This window comes from Enhydra lutris, unplaced genomic scaffold (assembly GCF_002288905.1).
Source record: "Enhydra lutris kenyoni isolate GAN:26980312 unplaced genomic scaffold, ASM228890v2 scaffoldscaffold22, whole genome shotgun sequence".
Classification (NCBI taxonomy): domain Eukaryota; kingdom Metazoa; phylum Chordata; class Mammalia; order Carnivora; family Mustelidae; genus Enhydra; species Enhydra lutris.
The window spans coordinates 346,956-362,969 of record NW_019154106.1 but is presented as its reverse complement, the minus strand read 5'-3'; the positions used below and the strand labels follow the sequence as shown (position 1 = coordinate 362,969).

Below are 16,014 nucleotides of genomic sequence, written 5' to 3'. Positions count from 1 at the left end.
AGCGGGAATCCCCTGAAGACAGAAGGGCTGGCTTGGGTCACAGCCTTCAAGGGGGCTGGGCGGGGAATCCCCTGAAGACAAGGGCTGCTCTGGCTGCTGTGAGAGAGCCGGAGCCTCTGGCCGGCAGTGGCTGTGGGGCAGGGGACTGTCAGGTTGGGATACCGGTCCCCTGCGGATGTCCTGGAGTCCTGACCCAGCTGTGGGTAGCAGGCCTACCTGGCACTGGTGCCGACGCTCCCACAGGCCTTTGGTGGGGTTCCCGCAGAGGACTCGACTAGCCCCTGCAGAAGAGGGTGTGGCCAGGTCTGCTTTGGGGTTGAGGGCTACAGGGTCAGCTTCGTGCTAAGATGCGTTCCTTACCATGGGTGAGGTTGCTTGTGTCCCCCTCTGGAGCTGGGTCCTTGGGAAGCAGGCTTTCACGCGGGGGACCCCCACTGACCAGTAGGGAGAGCGGCCATGGCCTGGGGGTCCATGGCTGGGTCTCAGGCAAGGAGAGCTCGGAGCTGAGTCTCTGAATGGGGGCTCCATGGGGACAATCTGCCCGAGGGTCAAAATCAGAGGTCATGGAAACCCACACCAGCTGGCCAGCCCAAGAGTCCCACCCCCCGCCAGAACTGTCCACAGACCAGGGACCCCTGCCACCCAACGTCTCTCGTCTGGACTTCTGTGCCCCGCCAGGCGCTGCCCATGGGGAGGTTCTCCTGGCCTGCGGGTGAGCGTGCAGGGCTCTTGGAACAAAAGGGTAAGGCCAAGAAGGGATATGAGATGTGGCTATCCATCTCTATGAGGCCTGGGGGGTGCTGGGGGTATAGAGCTCTCTCCCTGGGGATGGTGGGGGCTGGCAACCTCTTCTGGAGCTCAGCCAGTGAGGGGTCCAGGCTGGGTGAGGCAGCCCTTGCCAGAGGGCTGGTGAGTGGCTGCCGTACCCAGCCCAGGGAGCAGGCCATCCAGGACACTGCCCTCCTTGATGGCCTCCTTCACCATGAGCCAGTCCTGGCCTGGCTTCCGGGAGGCCGGCCGGCCTGTGTGCGCAGCCGGGACCTCGTCCAGGACCTGCAGCTGGGGAATTTGCTTCCGCACCTCCGTCCGGTAGTTGTAGCCCCGGAGCACCTGCGGGGTGGAGGGTGTGGCAGGACTGGGTCCGGGGGGCCCTTCAGGCCAGCTCTGTCCTGTGGGGCTTTCTCCAGGCCCTCTGTGGGCAAGGCAGGGGAGCTGAGGGTGGTGATGCCGCCCCACCCTGCCGGGCTGGCCTGGGTCACTCTGAGCCAGCAGGGACTCTGGGGACCCTGGGCTCTCTCCCGCATGAGAGCTCACTCTCCAGGCTCACAGCCAGGGCCCAGTGGTGTCCTCTGGCCCGTGGGACTGCCCTGAGCTCAGAGCTGCGGCCCAGCTGGGCAGCCACTGCACACGGGCGCCGCGCCTCTTAGGGCAGGAAGCGTGAGAGCCGGGTGTGCATGGGCAGTGCTGGGGGTACGGCTGCGGAGGGTGTGCGCGAGCCCACAGTGTGTGAGTGCATTCCCACCGAGGGCACGCCCAGGCCTGCGGGGATGGAGAGGGCTCGGGCCTGCGTGTGTGCGTGTGTGCGCGTGCACGTGCGTGAGTCCGTGTGCTGCCTGAGCAGACCCCACAGGGCTGTGTTATGGGCTGGGGGTTCTGTGGGGTCTGGTTGGGGCCCAGAGGGTCCCCAGCGATACAAGAGGATGAGCGTTATTATGGTGGGCAAGTTCCTCGTGCAGGCGGGCTGTGCCCTGGGGACGGGCCCTGGGGTTGCCCCTGTTGCCCAGCCTGGACATGGCCTGTGCTCAGGTGGGCAGAGAGGCCGCTGGGACCGCGGGGGACCCCAGAGTGCCTCCCCCTCCGGTGCACGTGCTGCTGGGGGCCCAGACACACACCTTGTTGGAAGGGCTGGGCCCCGGCCGCAGGCACACCGGGTTGCCCTCCAGGGTGAGCGTGGCCAGCCTCGGGCACAGCCGCAGGTAGCACACCTGCCCCAGGTCCTCCACACTATTGCCCTCCAGGTCCAGCACCTCCAGCTGCTCCAGCAGGCACAGCGGGCTCAGGTCTGAGACGTTGTTGTAGGAGACGTAGAGTTCCTAGGGCGGCAGGGAGCTCAGCCGGGGCTTGGTCGGGCACCCTCTCCCCAGCCCAGGGCGCCAAAGACCCACCTTCAGGGCCAGGAAGGAGCCAATGCCATCCAGGTCGGTCAGGCCGCAGCAAGCCAGCCACAGCACCTGCAAGTGGGCCAGGGAAGTGCCCAGGTCTCTGCAGAGGGTGGGGGTGGCTGGTCAGCGCTGTCTGGGGCTGGAGGGCCATGTCCGTGTCCACGAAGGCCCTGTGCCACGCCTCGTGCCCATCCACCACCCACACCTGCTCTCTCCAGGTGCAGGGGTGCCTGTGAGCTGTGGCTCATGTGTGGTACCCTCCAGGCCGAGGAAGGGGCCCCTGGAGCCCCTGCCCCCCTGCATTCCCTCTTTGCTGCCACTTCCTGGTCTCCAGCATGGGCTGAATCCACTTTCTTCTGCCCCTGGAGGGTCTGAGGCTGGTGGGGGGGTTGGGGAGGGAGTGTGGGGTGGTGGTGGTACCCGCACTGGACAGCTTGGCTGGGCCCCACCTGCTGCCCATTGCAGTGAGGGTGGGCAAGGCGGCCCCTTCCCCAGTAGGGTCAGCCCAGGGGCTTCTCCCTTCGTCTCTCTGTTTGGTCTTTCTTGTGGACGGCTTCCCCACATACAGACCCTCCACCAGCCAGCTCTGCCCGCAGGACCTCCTCCACCCCTGCCACGGCCAGTCCCCTGCCCAAGCCCTGGACTTGTCCTTGCCACCCTCCCTCTCTGCTGCGGATGGGCCGGCCAGGGCTCTTTGGGCCCCACCTCTGCCTATGGGGTCCTCTCGTCCTCAATGTCCCCGGACAGGGCGCAGGTCCGGTGTTTAGGTCCTTCTAATTGGCTTCTGGGATGGTCTTGATGGCTTTTCTTCTGCATCTTCCCTGTCCGTGCTCCCTGTTCTCACGCATGGAGCTCTGCCACTCGCGTGTTGGTCGTCTGAGAACGACTCTCATACCGTTGTCTTCTCTGTCCCCTTTACCTGTTGTGGCCTTTCCCTCTGCATTCTGGGCGATTTCCTCACTCCAGCCTGGCCCCGACATTGTCATGTCAGCGTCGTTGTCTAGTTCTAAAGTTAGCGTCTGAGGAGTCTGATTGCTTTCTGACCCTTTCTCACGGCTGCTCTGCTGGTTCTGAAGATACTGAGACGCCACGTCTTCTGTGGGGCTCACGGGATTGGCTGAAGGAGTCTGGAAGTTTTACACCCCTCCCTGCCCTGTTGGTCTCCTCCGGGACCCTTCGTTTTGACCTTTTCCTTTAGTGCTGCAGAGCCCCTGGCATTCTGATTATACTATTAATAGCTTCTCCCGCATTCAGGTTGGGAGCGTTGGTGTGGAATCCTGCAGGGAAGAGCTGAGCCACTGGGGGCCCTGGCGTGGGCTGCTTCCCTGCAGGGGCACGAGGGGATGGGGGGCGGTGCTGGGGGCAGAGCAGACCTGTGCTGGCGCCCACGCTGGCACGTGCCCCACGCTGGGGCAGGCTGCGGGTCTCCCCGTGTTCCCCGGGGCACACCCTGCACCCTCGCACGGGGGGACTTGGCCCTTGCCCTTCCCCCTGCTCAAGTGCCCACGTGACACATGATGACATGCGCAGGGCCCCTCTTCCAGTGCACATGCTCCCCAGGGACGTCTGGCCCACCTCCCACCTGGCCAGAGTCCCCTAGCCTCCAGGACCCCTTAGTCTGCGCCTCCCAGTTACCGAGACGCCCCGTGTATCCACAGCCTGTTGCCCTGAGTGGATTTGCCCGCTGCCTCTGGACTGGCTGAAATTTGTGTCCAGGGACTTCTTCAAGAGGGTTAATTTGACCTAGTGATTTTCCTTGGTCTCTGACTCCCTCAGAGCCGCTGGCCGGGCATGCAGGTCATGGTTCATGCCTCCTTTCCACGGTCCTGTCGTCTGTCTTTGAGTGTCTCTGTGGCGCAGACTCAGGAAGACGTCATTCCTCTTCTTCCTGAAGGACGAGGTGGTCCATCTCCTTGGCCGCCTCCAAGTGCCATCCTCACGTGGGCGAGTTTGTTCGGTGTGTGCTTTCCTGCTGGCCGGTTGCTTTCAATGCCTTCTTCCAGTCTGGAGCTGAAAGTCTTCTTTTATGCCCAATGAGTTTTCCTGAGTCTTTGAGCTTTCGTGCTGTTCTGTGGTTTCCATTTCCTTCTGCAGCGGATGCATGTGTCAGGCCCTCTGTCCCACGGGCGCCCCCAGACTCTGTGCAAGGATGGAGAGCTGGGCTCGCGGTTGTCATTCCCGTCTCCTGTGCGATCTCGCTTTCTTTTTTAAAGATTTTATTTATTTATTTGACAGACAGAGATCACAAGTAGGCGGAGAGGCAGGCAGAGAGAGATGGAGAAGCAGGCTCCCCGCCGAGCAGAGAGCCCGATGCGGGTCTCGATCCCAGGACCCTGGCATCAGGACCTGAGCCGAAGGCAGAGGCTTAACCCACTGAGCCCCCCAGGCGCCCCCCATGCGATCTCTCGACAAGGCCTCCCGCAGTTTTGCTGTCAGGTCTGTCTTTGTGTTTGGAGAGTGTGGGTACTATGTGCCCAGCTGAAAATGGGGAGTCCCCTTTTTATGGAAGATACAGATTGGGGAATAACTAGTAGATGTTGCCTCATCTCACATTAAATAGGAAAATTACCAAATATTTAGAACTATTGACAACAAAGCATCCAAAATCTGTGAGCCCTGCCTGAGGTGGTACATAAAGAGAAACAGCCTTCAACACATTTACCCAAAAAGCAGTGAAAGTGTTACAACGATTAAGCTGGGCATTTAGCTCCAGGAGCTAGAAAAAGAACACCACCAAACCGCAAAAAGAACAGGAAGAGGAGACATAATGAAGGTCAGGATGAAAGTCGTGACAGCCAGACGGAACGTGGGGAAGCTGCCAGAGCCCAGACCGCGTTCTTCGAAACATTAATGGACGATCTCCACCCAGCCTGATGATGGGGAAGGAGACGGCATGAACGAACAGACAGCGTCGGAGAAGAGGAGGAGTCGCCGCCAGAGCAGTAATTAAAGAAACAGGAGACCCCTGCAAGCAGAGTACATGCCCACTGTTTTGGAACCAGAGAAAGCGACACCCGAAGAAGAGGGACACTGGATGCTGGCCTCCCCCGCAACCCTCTGAGTCCTCAGATCTGGACTGTCTTTGAGAGTTCTAACGAGCCATCATGGAATAGACGCTCTCGATCTTGCACAACGATTTCTCATACAAGAAGTTTCAAACTTAGAGCAGCCGGAAAGAACGAGAAGAGGGAGAGGCGGCCTAGGGTCGGGCCTTGACCCCGGAACCGGAGACGCACAACGCTGGGTGGGGGGTGCCAAAGGGGTGTCCCTCATGAATGCGGGCGTGAAAATGCCCAGCAGATCGTAGTTCCGTGTTTCGGCGCTTGCAGGGCTCAGCGATTGAGTGTGCCCTGTGCCCTGGTAGCCTCGAGGTGACTCACTGGTGTGACTGTGCTGATGGGGCACAGACACGCACACACACCCCCATTCAGGTAAAACGCACACCAACGGTGCCTGTGGCTGTCTTGCTGATACCGAAGACTGCGCTGGAAGGCACAAGGACGAAGCATGAGGGCCAGAAGTGAAAGACGGCCCTCGACGTGCTGATCAGACCCTCACCAAGACAGAAACTCCAACGGAATTAAGACACTTTTGAATACGAGCTTGGCAGTTTTACTAAGGAGAAAATGAAGACGCACTATTGCCAGATACAAAGCCCGTGTGGGAAACTCAGCCGTGTTTCACTGATTTAAAACATGTGTTCCTGGGCGCCTGGGTGGCTCAGTGGGTTAAGCCTCTGCCTTCGGCTCAGGTCCTGATGCCAGGGTCCTGGGATCGAGACCCGCATCGGGCTCTCTGCTCGGCGGGGAGCCTGCTTCCCCCTCTCTCTCTCTGCCTGCCTCTGTCTACTGTGATCTGTCAAATAAATAAATAAAATCTTTAAAAAAAATGTGTTCTGGGGGCGCCTGGGGGGCTCAGTGGGTTAAGTGTCTGCCTTCAGCTCAGGTCATGATCCCGGGGTCCTGGGATCCAGCCCTGCATCGGACTCCCTGCTCTGAGGGAAGCCTGCTTCTCCCTCTCCTGCTCCTGCTTGTGTTCCCTCTCTCGCTGTGTCTCTCTGTCATAAATAAATAAAGTCTTAAAAATAAATGTGTTTTGGGGGCGCCTGGGTGGCTCAGTGGGTTAAGCCTCTGCCTTCTGCTCAGGTCATGGTCTCAGGGTCCTGGGATCAAGCCCCACGTCAGGCTCTCTGCTCAGCGGGGAGCCTGCTTCCCCCTCTCTCTGCCTGCCTCTCTGCCTACTTGTGATCTCTCTCTCTGTGTCAAATAAATAAAAAATTAAAATCTTTAAAAAAAATGTGTTCCAAATCAACATAATGTTTCTGTATGCGTCTAAGAGTCAACCAGAAAATGCAGCAGGAACAGGACCTCATTCATGATTATAAAACTACTGTAAATGTCTGGGAATTACTTCGTTCTGGTTTAAGGGGACTCTTGCTTCACAGAGTGTGGGTGTCCTGCCCCATTCCAAGTGGCCGTGGGGAAGGTGGGGGGGGCGGGTCCTGGTGAGCCCACACCAGTTCCCGTTCCATGGTCCTCCCAGCAGCTGGTGTTCGAGGGTGCGCACATGCCACGGTTCTGCCCAAAGAAACATAGGAAGGATGCGGGGAACCTGCTTGTTCTTAAAAGTAGACACAGGAGGTCGCATCCCTGTCACAGGATGAATTGTGTCTCCCCCACCCCCACCGATGTGCGTGTGTTGAAGCCCTAAGTCCTGGCAGCCCAGGATGTGACCCTATTTGGAGCTGCCATTGTTGCAGATATAATTAGTTAAGAGGAGCTCACACTCCCTGGGGCTAATAATACATTATATGTTAATAAAAAAAAAAAAGAGGAGCTGATACTGGGGTGGGTCCTTATGCTTATGTACCTTATGGTACTTATGTACCTTATGGTACTGCTGGTGCCATCTGGGTCCTTATGAACAGGAGACCCAGGGACGCAGCCCCAGGCACAGGGAGGAGGCTACATGGACGTGACGGCAGAGACTGGGCTGCGTCCGCACGGCAAGGGAACGTGGAGGACGGCCAGCAAAGCCCCACAGGAGGACAGGGGAATGAGATGGGTTCACGCTCAGCCTCGGAAGGAGCCGTGGCTGTCCACCCCGATCCTGACCTCCGGCCTCTCCAACTGGGCAGGGATGACTCCCGCCGCCAGCCCGCCAGTTCGTGGGGCTTTGCTCAGCGGAAATCTGACACTCCCCCCTGGGCCACTGGAGCAAAGGATGCCTGAGCCTGCGAATACCTCGGGTCCTGGGAGGGGACATGCAGGAGTCGGACACGTGGTCACATGCTGTGGGGAGACCGGCTGAATGAACCCGAGCCCAAGAGCCAACGCTGGGCTTCTCATGGGCTCCACGGGGGTCGGGCTCCTCAGCGCTGAGAACTGGGTTTGGCCCAGAGCACGGCTGGACCCAGGTTTCTGTGACTCGCGCCGAAATCTAACTGATAACAAGCTTCACAGGCGAGTTTAAAGACGCTCTTAAGCATATAAAAGACGCAGGAATGGAGAGTGATAGCATATCTGGGCAGGAAGATGGCTTAGCAAATAACCCAAGTTAGCAGGTGAATCTTCTGTAATTCCCAAAAGGAACTCCAGACAGAGTCCCGTGTGCGAGACCCAAGATCGGTGCGTAAACTCCAAGTGTGGCAACTGTTCAGGAGCAGCTGGGCTGTTCCGGGGAAAGGAAGACTGAGATGAGGGCATCAGACGCGGATCACTGGACACAGAGCCCCACCAATGCCAAGCGGGGCCTTGGGGCAGGGACAGACCGACAGATGAGACAGAGAGCCCGCAGTCACATCTACCCCTGGGCCCCCTAAAGGGCAGAGTGGCGCCCCAGCCCGCAGGCAAGCGGGGATCGCAGGGCAGATGATGTCGGGAAGACAGACTCACTTCACGGCAACAAGGAAAACTGGGTCCCAGCCTCACGCCACGACCGAAGGTGACCTCACAGGTGAGTTGGAGGAAAGACCCGAGAGTAAAAGGCGAGACCATGAAAGTAAGAGGAAAAGTAGAACGCAGCCCCTGACTTTGGGGTGGGAAGGAGCTTCTTAAGCAAGGCCCCCATCACCAAGCAGAATGGATGGAACAGACCAAAACGAAGTTTCAGCTCAGGTGAAGGCGGGCCCGGGGGGTTCACAGGGGTGGGAGGGCGCCTTGCCGTGTGAAGCCCGGTCAGGCCACGCAGGGACCAGGAAGCAGCGAGCGGATGGGCCCCTCCTGAGGGACTGCAGAGCGAGCCCCGATGGCGTCGGTGGGAGACACGCACACGGCTCAGTTAACAATTCCTTAGTGGACGGCAAGCAGCGTTCTCCGAGCCGGCCGGGGCCGAGTTCTCTCTCAGCTTCCACCAGACAGACAGACACTACGTTGAAAACTGTTTTCTAGTCCTTGATATCCTGCCTGAGATTTGGTTTTTGTTTTTTTAAGTAATGGCTGCGCCCACCACGGGGCTCGCAGTCTGGACCCTGAGGTCCGGAGCTGTGTGCTCCTCCCCGGCCGGCCAGGCTTCCCTCCTGCCTGCGATTCCAGCATCCCGAACGCGGCTGTCACCAGCTCAGTCGTGACGGGAGCTTCCCGCACTGTCAGATTCAGTTTCCGTTTACGGACTTCTGTCCACCTTCAGCCCGTGGACATTAGCAAATGTCCTGTGGCCAAGCCTCAGTATTTGGTAACAGAAGGAACCACGAGACTCATCATGTTTCTCACTGTTGTCATCAAGGGACAGAACAGGTTTTCTTGTAATTTATGATCGAATCATTTTTCCTGGAATTGAATTTTCTGTGTTGTCACAAATGGTGGGTCATACTTCTTAAATCTTTAATCCCTTCTGCTTCTCCTTATGACCTCCTCGTTTTGTGCTCCCAGTGTACCTTATTCCTCGTTGAGCTAATTTGTACGGCTTCACGAGGAAGGATAAATGCGATTAAGCTGTCAGAACACTGCTTAACCACGCATGTGGGGCATCTCCGAGGCCCCGTTTCCAGACCCTCCCACGGCCCCGGTGGGAGCACGCCAGGCCGTGGCTCCCTGACACCTGCTCGCAGCTTCTCTGCTCTGGGGGCCACGCGGTCTTCTGGCTTTCTTTGCTTCCATTTCCAGGCCTTAGGTGTTTATTATATTCTTTTCGATGATTTTTTAAAGATTTTATTTACGTAGTTGTCGGAGAGAGTGAGCGAGTAAGCACCTGATCCGGGGGAGGGGCAGAGGCAGAGGGAGAAGCAGGCTCCCCGCTGAGCAGGGAGCCCGATGGGGGATTTGATCCCATGATCCTGAGATCAGGACCTGAGCTGAAACCAAAAGTCAGACGCCTCACCGACTGAGCCCCCCAGGCGCCCCAAATCAGCAGTGTCTTCATGCAGCCCATTTTGCTAGAACACCTAAAACTGTCTGGTAGTAACTGGGCTTTGTTCTTTCCAGCCAATGAGGTAAACAAAGGACATTAATCTGTCCTTAGTTTTGAATTTTGTCTTTTAAATTGATTATTAAAGGGGCGCCTGGGTGGCTCAGTGGGTTAAAGCTTCTGCCTTCGGCTCAGGTCATGATCCCAGGTTCCTGGGATCGAGCCCCGCATCGGGCTCTCTGCTCAGCGGGGAGCCTGCTTCCTCCTCTCTCTCTGTCTGCCTCTCTGCCTACTTGTGATCTCTGTCTGTCAAATGAATAAATAAAATCTTTAAAAAAATAAATTGATTATTAAAGTGCTGTTGGGGCATCTGGGGGGCTCAGTCATTAAGTATCTGCCTTCAGCTCCGGTCAGGATCCTGGGGTCCTGGGGTCGAGCCCCTCATCCGGCTCCCTCCTCAGCAGGAAGCCTGCTTCTCCCTCTCCTTCTCCCCCTTGTGTTCCCTCTCTTGCTGTGTCTCTGTCAAATAAATAAACAGAATCTTGAAAAAAAAAAGCGCTATTGTGTTTTACGTGAGGCTGTGCTGGTCTTGCTGGGCACGAGGGCTGATGGGGACCAGCCTGACACCCCAGGCTCCCCGCCCCAGTGGTACAGGGATGCCCCCAAACCCTGAAGGCCTGGGTGGCATTGGGGCACCCACCAGAGACCTCTTGCCGGCTGAGGACCCTCTGTGGAAGGTTGGGGGCACCTCCCAGGAACCCCACAGTCTGTTGACCTGGGTGGCCGGCATGGGCCGCCATCAGCAGGGCCTCCACCCAGCCGGGGGCGGGCGGCACAAGCTGCATGTACCCAATGCAGCCAGGCCAGGAGTGTGGGCATCAGGGCTGGGAGATGGACACCGCAGGACACCTAGGAACCCCTCCATGGGGACCCTCCGCCCCCGGCCAGAGGGGCACTCACCGCACGGAGCCCAGGCAGCTGCCGTTCAGCTTCAGCTGGCTGAGGTTGGGCAGGTGCACCCCTGTGCGCCATGGGAGGGAGCGGTGGGTGACCAGGCCGCACTCCCGCACTCCCCTCTCAGCACCCTCCGGAGGCATCCATGCCCTGGTGCAGCCTCGGCCTCAGGCGGGTGCGGGAGGTGTGCCTGAGTGGAGCGGGCCACCCGGAGGCCGAGAGGCCATGGGACTCATGAGTCTGCTTGGGGCAGGGGAGCCTCATTGGCATGGGTGGGGTCACCACAGCTTGGGGCCTGCCCTGAGCCACAGGGCCAGCCCCAGGCACCCCAGACCATCGCTTCTGTCAGCTCGCAGCACTGGGTGCCAGAGCACAGGAAGCCCCTGGCTGGTGTCCCCATGTACCCCAAAGCCCCTGGCAAAGGGTTCCAAGTTACATTCCCTTGACAAACAGGGCACTGACCCTGCGGGATGGTCCTGATCCCTTAAAGAGGGGTGCAGGGTAGGCCCGTGGGGTGTAGGAAGGGTCTGTGGCGTGCAGGGCAGTCTCGTAGGGCACAGGGCAGGTCCGTGGGGTGCGGGGGTGCAAAGACCAGAGCTTGGCTGGCCGCACTGGGGCGGATGGGCCCTCAGAGAGGAGTTGGAGCTCGCCAGGGCGGGGCGTGGACGGGGAGGGCGGGGCGTGGACGGGGCGGGGTGGGGGGTGGGGCTGGGGCGTGGACAGGGAGGGGCTCTCACCGAAGTTTCCCAGGCTGTTCTCACGAGTGTTGACACACATTTCCAGCATGCTCACCAGTCGAAGGTCATCTACCTGGGCCAGGGCCCGCTGCAGAAATTGGTGACGGGTCAGTCGTGGGGACTGGACAGGGGTCACTCCTTCCCCGTGACGTCCCTGCCCTTGGCCATGGGGCTGGGACAGGTGGCACATATTTCCCTGCCTTGTCTCTGCTGACTTTAGCCGCGGACGGCGCAGGCTGGCAGGGGATGAGAGCACGGGGTATGAAAAGAGACAGTACCCGTGCTTGGCAGGGGGCCCATCTGCAGAGTTGGGCCTGAGGGCCAGTGGCCCCGCAAGACCCATGGAACGGGCCCCCATATAACAGAGGGTTTAGGACCAGTTTGGGAGGCCGATGTGAGCGCTGCTGGGGCTGAAAAGACAGATGTGTGTGTCGTGCGGCAATGGAGTGTCCCATGGGGTGGCCGGATGGCAGAAAACGTGCTTGAGGAACTTGTCACATAAAGCTCCAGGAGACACAGCGCTCAGAGGGAAGGGAGGGCGCTCAGAGATGTGGTACTCTGGGTCTGGAAGATAAAGTCATCTCTCCATTCCAATCAGCCAAAGAAAAGGCCGAGGAGGTCCGCAGGACGGGTGACTGTGGGAGTCCGTCTTGGGAGTGCTCTGCGCCTACTACCCCTGCAGAGGCTCTGGGGCTCTCAGGGGAGGCCTCCAGGGAGCTGGTGACCCCGTTTTCAGTGGCTGAGTCGCAGAGAGGTGTGTCCAGACCCCATCGCGGGCATGGCTCTTGGCACCTGGCGCCACTGGACTCTATGTTGAAAAGCAGGTGTGATGACCTCTGACCACCAGCGAGCCCCGGCCCAGACTGGGGCTCACAGGGACCGTCTGAAACGCCGGTTTTCGGGACCATGTTCTCCAGGTAGGAGCTGGGCAGAGAAGGAAGGAGGCCCCAGGATGGACAGAAGCCACCATAGGGACAGCAGTCTTTGGTATAGTGTGTTCCCAGCACGCGGTGCCCAAACACGTGTCCAGTGGGCCCCCAGACCCCTCCTCAAGGGGGAGAGGCTGGTGAGTCACCCTGCTGTTCCCACCTTGCAGGCTGGCCGTGGGGCCACACTGGGCTTCATGCTTGCCGGGGTCCTTCTTCAGATGTGCCCAATGCAAACATTTTCTCCCAGGATGCTGGGCTCACCTGTTAATGGGGACTTGGCGGTGTGGAGGCTCGGGGGGTGTGGGGCAGGTGGGCCATTGCTCACACTTGTCACTCCTCCCCTGAATTAGAACTGTCGTCCATTTCCTGCCCAGTGATAACACGGACCCCAGAGCAGGTAGCCTTATCCATGCTGGGCTTGGCCCAGGGAGCCCTCAAGTGTGCACCTGGGTTCACCCGCTGCTTCCCCCCAGGTGTCAGTCATAAGCAGGGCTGCCCCACATTGGCCCCTTAGCCTGGATCCCAGTGGGAACCTGCCGGGCAGACCCCAAGCCTGAGGACAGACACCCATCATTGCAGCTAGAACCTGGGCGGTCTGTGGTCAGCCTCGTGTGTCTGCAGATGACAGATACGGAGGCGCGCCAGGCCCAGGTGCTGGGGAAGGAAGCCCTACAGGACGGCTGCGGGGTGCCTTAGTGTCAACAGGGTCTACCCGACAGTGCTGTGGGTAGGCGCTGCCCCAAGGATGATGAGGGGTGTCCAAGCAGATCTGAGGGGACAGTCACGATACTGTTTGCACCCCAACTAGCCCGATTCTGTAGGGCTCCCAGGCCGTACAAAGCCTTCTGAGCGGTAGGGACATCCCCCACCATCCGTCTGAGGAAGATAGTGACCATACACACTTCTGCAGGGACACCCCCTGCTGGGCACTATCTTCCACGAACAAACACAAAATGGAAAGGAAATGAAACAGAGAGTCCAGTGAACCCCAGGCAAGTCTGCAGCTCCCGGCCTGGATCCCAGCGTGTGATACCAGGGGGGTGACAAGGCTCGGTTCCCCTCCGGGTCCAGCCAGGGTGCGGTGGGGGGCCTGCCCCTACCCGCACCTTGCTCCCGGCACTGCCCGGCACGGCCAGGCTGGACCCTTCCTGTCCTGCTGTCCGGAGCAGGGAGTTCTGTCCCCAGCCAGCTGCTCTGTCCAGCAGATGAGACCCCAGCTCTGTGCATGGGTCAGCCAGTGCCCGGAGTGCCTTCGCAGGTCAGCCTGTTGTCCGTGCAGCCAGGTGTCCCCTGTGGCCCCAGGAGGGCTCCTCTAACTAGCCCACCTGTGGTGTCTGAACCAGGCCTCATATGTGCGGAGGGACAGGGGACCCCAGAGCTGGCCGGTGCAGGGGTGGGCCTGTCTCTGTCCCCCAGCTGAGCAGCTGGTGGGAGGGCCATCCTGATGGACTCCACACTGGATCAAGACCCTGGGAAGATAAGGGCCTGTGGGCATGGCTGGAGGGCCATGCACACAGAGGAGCTGGCTTGGAGCCTGGGGAGGGGGCCCGGCGGGGGTGTCCCTCCCACCTTCCCTGATCAGTGCGGATGCTTCTCTGTGAGTCAGCTGGTCAGGAAGGCAGGCAGGGACCTCAGGCAGCCAGGCTCCTTTCTGCATGCTGGTGAGCATGTCACCTTTGAATCTCCAAGGGACCCCTCCCCGGGCACTGCACCTTCTTACCCTGTGCAAGGGTGTGGGCCTGAGGGCTGCCTGGGCAGTGCCTGGACCTGGTGGGACCTGCCCCCTCAGCATGGCCAACAGTGGGTGCGGAGTTGCCCAGAGGGGTTGCTGGGTGGGAACCTGGAGTCAAGAAGGCTCTGCATCTCCCAGTGGGTCGCAGAGTGGGAGTGGAGGGCAGCAGCAAGCCACCCCCCCACCAGGTTTGGGAGAAAGCCTTCCCCAGCTGCCCCCGACGCGGTCAGCGGGACCCTGGAGCAGCCGCCACTTCGCCAGCCCGCCCCGGATGGCAGGGGACCCTCCCTTTGCTTGTGTTTTCATTGACCCCTGGAGGTTTGCCCCTTCCATGCGCCTGGTACTGTCTGCCGCCCAGCCTCCCACCAGAACGGCGCTGCTCCAATAGGGGGCTTCTGGGGTTCACAGAGTGGTTCCTGCACACCAGGAGAACACTTGGGAGTTCCTGCCAAGCTCGTGCCCTTGGGCGTCCTGAGTGCCTGGGGGCCATCGGTGTCACCAGGCCCCTGGGGCTGGCCCTGAGGGTGGAGCAGTGCTGGGGACGAAGCGGGGCTGAGAGCGGCCCTCAGTCAGGCAGGGCTGCAGGTGGGCTGTGGATCGAGCGCAGGCTGGACGTGCCCAATGCTGCCCCATCGGACCCCTGCGGCCTGAGCCCTCCACCCCTCAGCACTCACCAGCCGGGCAGGCGACAGGGACTCATCGTCCAGCCCCTCGGCACGCCTGTCCCTGTGGCGGCCTGGGTCCTTGCTCTGCGGGCGGGGGTCTGCAGGCCTTGCCAGCTCAGCTCCCACACCGGGACCGTGGCTGCGCTCGGGCAAGGCCCGTGGGCTCTGTCCCAGGCCTGGGCCATTCACAACCAACCTGCGTGGACAGGCAGAGGGCAAAGCCACTACGCCTTTGCTCTTCCCCCCATCTGCAGCCTGGCTGGGACCGCGCGTGCTCTTCCCCCCATCTGCAGCCTGGCTGGGACCGCGCGCAGCAAGGCTCTGGGGCTCACCCTGCCTGGCTCCAATGGGGCTCTCACTCACTCGGTCTCAGCCTGCCAGGGGACTCGTGGTGGCCTCACCATTACCCGCTCAGCCTTAGCTCACACCCACTGGGGTCTGGGCGGGTCACCTCCTTGTGTTTCTACCCATCCTTCAGGGTCCACAGCAGAGACTCCCCTATCTGAGGTCCTGCCCAGGCTGTGCGTCTGAGGGGAGGCCCCAGGTCATGTTCGCTCTGTCAGCTGGGGCCAGCAGCAAGCCATTGGCTCAGGCCCTGTGCTGTGTGTCTCCACCAATGGTCTCCAGGCCTGGGGGCCCAGGGTCAGGCTCTCAAGCGTTCCCCACACCCCTATGCCTACTGAGCCCCTCACCTGGAGGCAGCTGCCTTTTCCCACCACGGGTCAAGCATCCAGACAAGGCAGCGGCATGTGTCTTCAGGTGACAACTGCAGGAGAGAGTCATGGTGGCCTCCTGGCCAGGGCATTTGGGACAGGCTGGGCTGAGGCCATAGGGCCAGGTGTGGAGGTGGTTGGGGCTGTCCGTATGGGCACTGGCCCTCAGGTCCTTTGATCATCCTGATGGGGGACCTGGACTGGCCGATGAGGAACAGTCAGGTGGTGACTAATGCCATCCTCTCTCCAAAAGGGGTCCCAGGTCTGTCAGTCTGAACTGTCTCTCACGGGTGGGCCTCCCTGGCACCTTGTCCCTCTGGAGCCCCCTCAGCCCCAGGCTCCAAGGGATGTTGTCCAGTGTGTCCCTGGACACCTGCACGAGGCTTGCCTGGAATTGCCCCTTAAAGATGCAGATGCCTGGCCTGACCCCTGGCCCTGGAGCCATCTCTAGGGTTAGAGCCAGAAGTCTGCCTGGAATTTTCTGGGCACTTCCCTCTAACTTGGGTTGAGGCCTCGCTGACCGCTGCACCTGTCTTACCCCTAACCTTCCTGGATTTACTTTCCTGAGAAGTTTGATGTGTTCTGTTCTTCAGCTCATTCTCTGGAGTGAGCACTGCACCCCAAGACAAGTAGGCCCTCTGCAGGCAGCGTGCTTGCTTGCTGTGTCCACATGTGCGGAAGGGGGCTCTCCCCCACCCACTGGAGGATTGGTGGGTGTGGTGGGGGCACAGTCCGGTACTGCTCTTCTCTCTCAGCCCCCTGGACGCATTAAGCCGCG

The 16,014-nt window shown here is 60.1% G+C and overlaps 1 protein-coding gene across 1 annotated transcript in view; it reads right to left on the bottom strand.

Moving 5' to 3' along the window:
* Positions 1-15,272, bottom strand: part of LOC111149802 (leucine rich repeat containing 56) — a 17,995-nt gene extending 2,723 nt beyond the window's left edge. The window contains 10 exon segments of the mRNA XM_022507080.1: positions 217-281; positions 361-537; positions 927-1,110; positions 1,893-2,093; positions 2,166-2,262; positions 10,467-10,527; positions 11,198-11,285; positions 14,533-14,615; positions 14,618-14,719; positions 15,216-15,272. Of these exon segments, the coding sequence (XP_022362788.1) occupies positions 217-281; positions 361-537; positions 927-1,110; positions 1,893-2,093; positions 2,166-2,262; positions 10,467-10,527; positions 11,198-11,285; positions 14,533-14,615; positions 14,618-14,708 (1,047 nt within the window). The 5' untranslated portion in view covers positions 14,709-14,719; positions 15,216-15,272.
* Positions 15,273-16,014: the final 742 nt, after the last annotated feature.